The 3,367-nt window shown below is 36.4% G+C and overlaps 1 protein-coding gene across 1 annotated transcript; it reads right to left on the bottom strand.

The window, feature by feature from the left end:
- Positions 1-1,889: 1,889 nt before the first annotated feature.
- LOC124185009 lies at positions 1,890-2,855 on the bottom strand. Its single transcript, XM_046575295.1, has one exon. It carries the CDS (start codon positions 2,853-2,855, stop codon positions 1,890-1,892), a length of 966 nt encoding a protein of 321 aa, XP_046431251.1.
- Positions 2,856-3,367: the final 512 nt, after the last annotated feature.

The raw sequence follows: 3,367 nt of genomic DNA, 5'->3' as shown, positions 1-3,367 counted from the left end.
ATAATATCAATGTATGATATTAATGTATAATATTGATGTATATATATACATTTATTTTAAATTTACTTCTAGACGAAGAGAAATTTAAGAAGAAAAAATTTTGTTCACATTAGTTGAATTTTTTTAAATTATATTTAATTATTCGAAAAATCCTACACATTTTTAAATTACCTGCTCACATATTAATTAAAATGAAAATAATAATCGTTAGAAAAATGCCATCTAATTCAGTTTATGAATTGTAGTTTGGGACATTCATACAATGGAATGAAACTTTCCATGAAATTCATAAAAAACCATACAGATAGATGAATGATTATTTATTTGATTTAACATTCTTAATTTTTAAAAATTATTTATTCCTCAATTTGAGAAAAATTATTTATTTAGATTAATCATTTTCTGTTGATTCAATTATTTAACTTGATTACCTCCATTTATCCTCTATTATATAAATGTATAATATTAATGTATAATATTAATGTATAATTTTGATGTATATATATATATACTTATTTTTAATTTACTTTAAAAAAAAAAGAAATTCAAAAAAAAAAATTTTTTTTACATCAGTTAAATTTTTTTGAAAATATGTATAATTATTCAAAAAATCCTACATATTTTTAAATTATCTGCTCACATATCAATTGGAATAAAAATATCAATCATTAGAAAAATGCCACTCAATTCACATTATGAATTGTGATTTGGAACATTTATACAATGGATTAAAACTTTTCATGAAATTTAAAGAAAACATTCGGAAAGATGAATGACCGTTTATTGATTTCATATTTTTAATTTCCAAAAATCAGTCATTTCTCAATTTGAGAAGAATGATTTATTCGAGTTATTCATTTTTTGTTTGATAAATTATTCAACTCAATTACCTCCATTCATATTCTATTATATTCATGTGTAATATCAATGTATAATATTAATGTATAATATTAATGTATAAATATACATTATAATTTCTAATTCACTTTCAAAAAAAGGGAAATTCTGAAAAAAAATCATTTTGACATTCGTTAAATTTTTTGAAATTATATGTGATTATTAAAAAAATCCCATATATTTCTTAATTATCTGCTCACATGTCAATTGAAATAAAAATATAATTCATTAGAAAAATGCCATTCAATTTACTTTATGAATTGTAAATTGGAACATTTATACGATAGATTAGAACTCATTATATAATTCAAAGAAAACATAAGGATAGATAAATGATTATTTATGCAATGTCATGAATTTAATTTTTGAAAATCATTCATTCTTCAATTAAAGAATAATAATTTATCTAAATTAATCAATTTTTTATTACATTCAATTGTTCTCTTAATTAGCTCCATTTTTACTCTTTTATCCTAAGGTATAATATAAATGTATAATAATTGTCTGGAGAGGTGGCAAAAAGATATGGATCATCGACGTGGGATCCGCGAATTAGTGATGAGAACGAATGTGAATGAAACGAAAGTGATGATGAGATGAAGAGAGATAATGAATACCGATAATTGAGATTTTTATTGGTTTCGATGAGGCGATACAAACCGGATCGCAAGAGAACGTTACAGAGAGTGAAGATTTTACAGAGCGAGAGAACACATAGATTATACACATACATGATTTCGAGATAGTAGACAATACATGAGATACAGCTGATGGGTTTTGAGTCGTGACACGGGCAAGCGGCGAGATTTGACGCAGAGACGGCAAGTAAACATTGCACGCGAGTGTGCGTAAATGTGCGAGGACGATTTTGAGTGTCGCGAGACACACATTTAACTATTCGATACCTTGCCGAAACATACCGCCCGCTTCGCTATCGGTAACGTTCGCGAAATTAGATTATGCCGCCCGCCGTGCGCCATTTATTCTTAGAGTCAATAATTGTCTTGAGAGGACACTGGAAGCACACACAATTTTACGATTGGACATTTTAACACAAAGGATTTCGTTTCAACGGTCACAACGCGAACAAGACCGTCGGTTCTCGGATGCACTTCGATCACTTTGGCGAGGGGCCACACAGATGTAGGTAGATTTTCGTTTTTTACGAGAACGATGGATCCGATTTTGATGTTTCCGTGATGAGTCTGCCATTTCGAGAGGTTTTGGAAGGACTGAAGATACTCCGTACTCCACCGTTTCCAAAAATGCTCCAGCATTTGACGCGAGTGTTGCCAATGCGATAGCCGTTGAACTGGCACCTCGATGAGTGACGGCTCAGGAATTGTGTTCAATGCTGAGCCGACGAGAAAGTGTCCTGGAGTCAAGGCACTTGGATCCCGTGGATCGTCCGAAATAGCGCAAAGAGGTCGAGAATTAAGCGTGGCTTCTACTTGCGTGAGGAACGTCGCGAATTGCTCGAACGTTTGAGTAGCTTCTCCGATGACTCGTTTGAGGTGAAATTTGACTGATTTCACTCCGGCTTCCCATTTTCCACCGAAATGAGGCGCGGAGGGAGGATTGAACCGCCACTGGGTTCCGTGTGATGCGAGGATGTTTGCTATATCTGCGAACTCCTTTGACGATGCAGCGAGAAGACGGCGAAGTTCTGAGTCTGCGCCGACGAGATTCGTTCCACAATCGCTTGCGATTGAGGCACAAATTCCTCGTCGAGATGTAAAGCGTTTGTACGCCGCGATGAATGCCTCCGTCGTGTAGTCCGAAACTAGCTCGAGATGCACAGCCGAGGTCGTGAAGCAGATGAAGATAACGATATATCCCTTGCATGATTTCGCTTCTCTTCCGCGGGAGGCTCGAATCGAGAATGGACCAGCGTAGTCAACGCCAGAGTAAAGAAACGGCCTTGATTGCGTGACTCGAGACTGAGGGAGTTGGCCCATCTGTTAGCTGCTGAGGGTGGTGCGATGACGCGCACAAGGAACGCAACGATGTATGAACATGCGGATCGGTACTCTTCCTCCCAGGATCCAGTACCGCTGTCGGATTGTAGCGAGAGTGAGTTGCGGACCTCCGTGGAGCGTCAACCGATGATGATGATCGATGATCAATGTGGAGAACGATGATTCGTGAGGCAAGATAAACGGGTGCTTTTCGTCATACGAAAGCAATGAGTAATTCAGTCGACCACCGACTCAGAGGAATCCGTTCGAATCGATAAACGGCGTGAGTCGCGATAGTGGATGACTTCGAGTAAGACTTGAGCTTGTCTCGATTTGGCGAATTTCTTCTGCAAAGTACGCCTGCTGATTCACCTTGGTCTAAAACAGTTGGGCGTCGCTCAATTCGAGAGTAAAGATCGGTCCGACAGAGATAGACGTGTTTACGCGATTCGATGTCGTCTTCGCGAGGAACCGATTTGCTGCGCGTTTACACAATGATGAGACTTTGAGGA

This window comes from Neodiprion fabricii, chromosome 6 (genome assembly GCF_021155785.1).
Source record: "Neodiprion fabricii isolate iyNeoFabr1 chromosome 6, iyNeoFabr1.1, whole genome shotgun sequence".
NCBI lineage: Eukaryota > Metazoa > Arthropoda > Insecta > Hymenoptera > Diprionidae > Neodiprion > Neodiprion fabricii.
The sequence above is the reverse complement of the archived record's forward strand: the minus strand, read 5'-3'. Positions and strand labels throughout refer to the sequence as shown.

Bases quoted from the DNA above. Each gene is read 5' to 3' on its own strand.
- LOC124185009 (XM_046575295.1), bottom strand. From the start codon at position 2,855: ATGGGCCAACTCCCTCAGTCTCGAGTCACGCAATCAAGGCCGTTTCTT.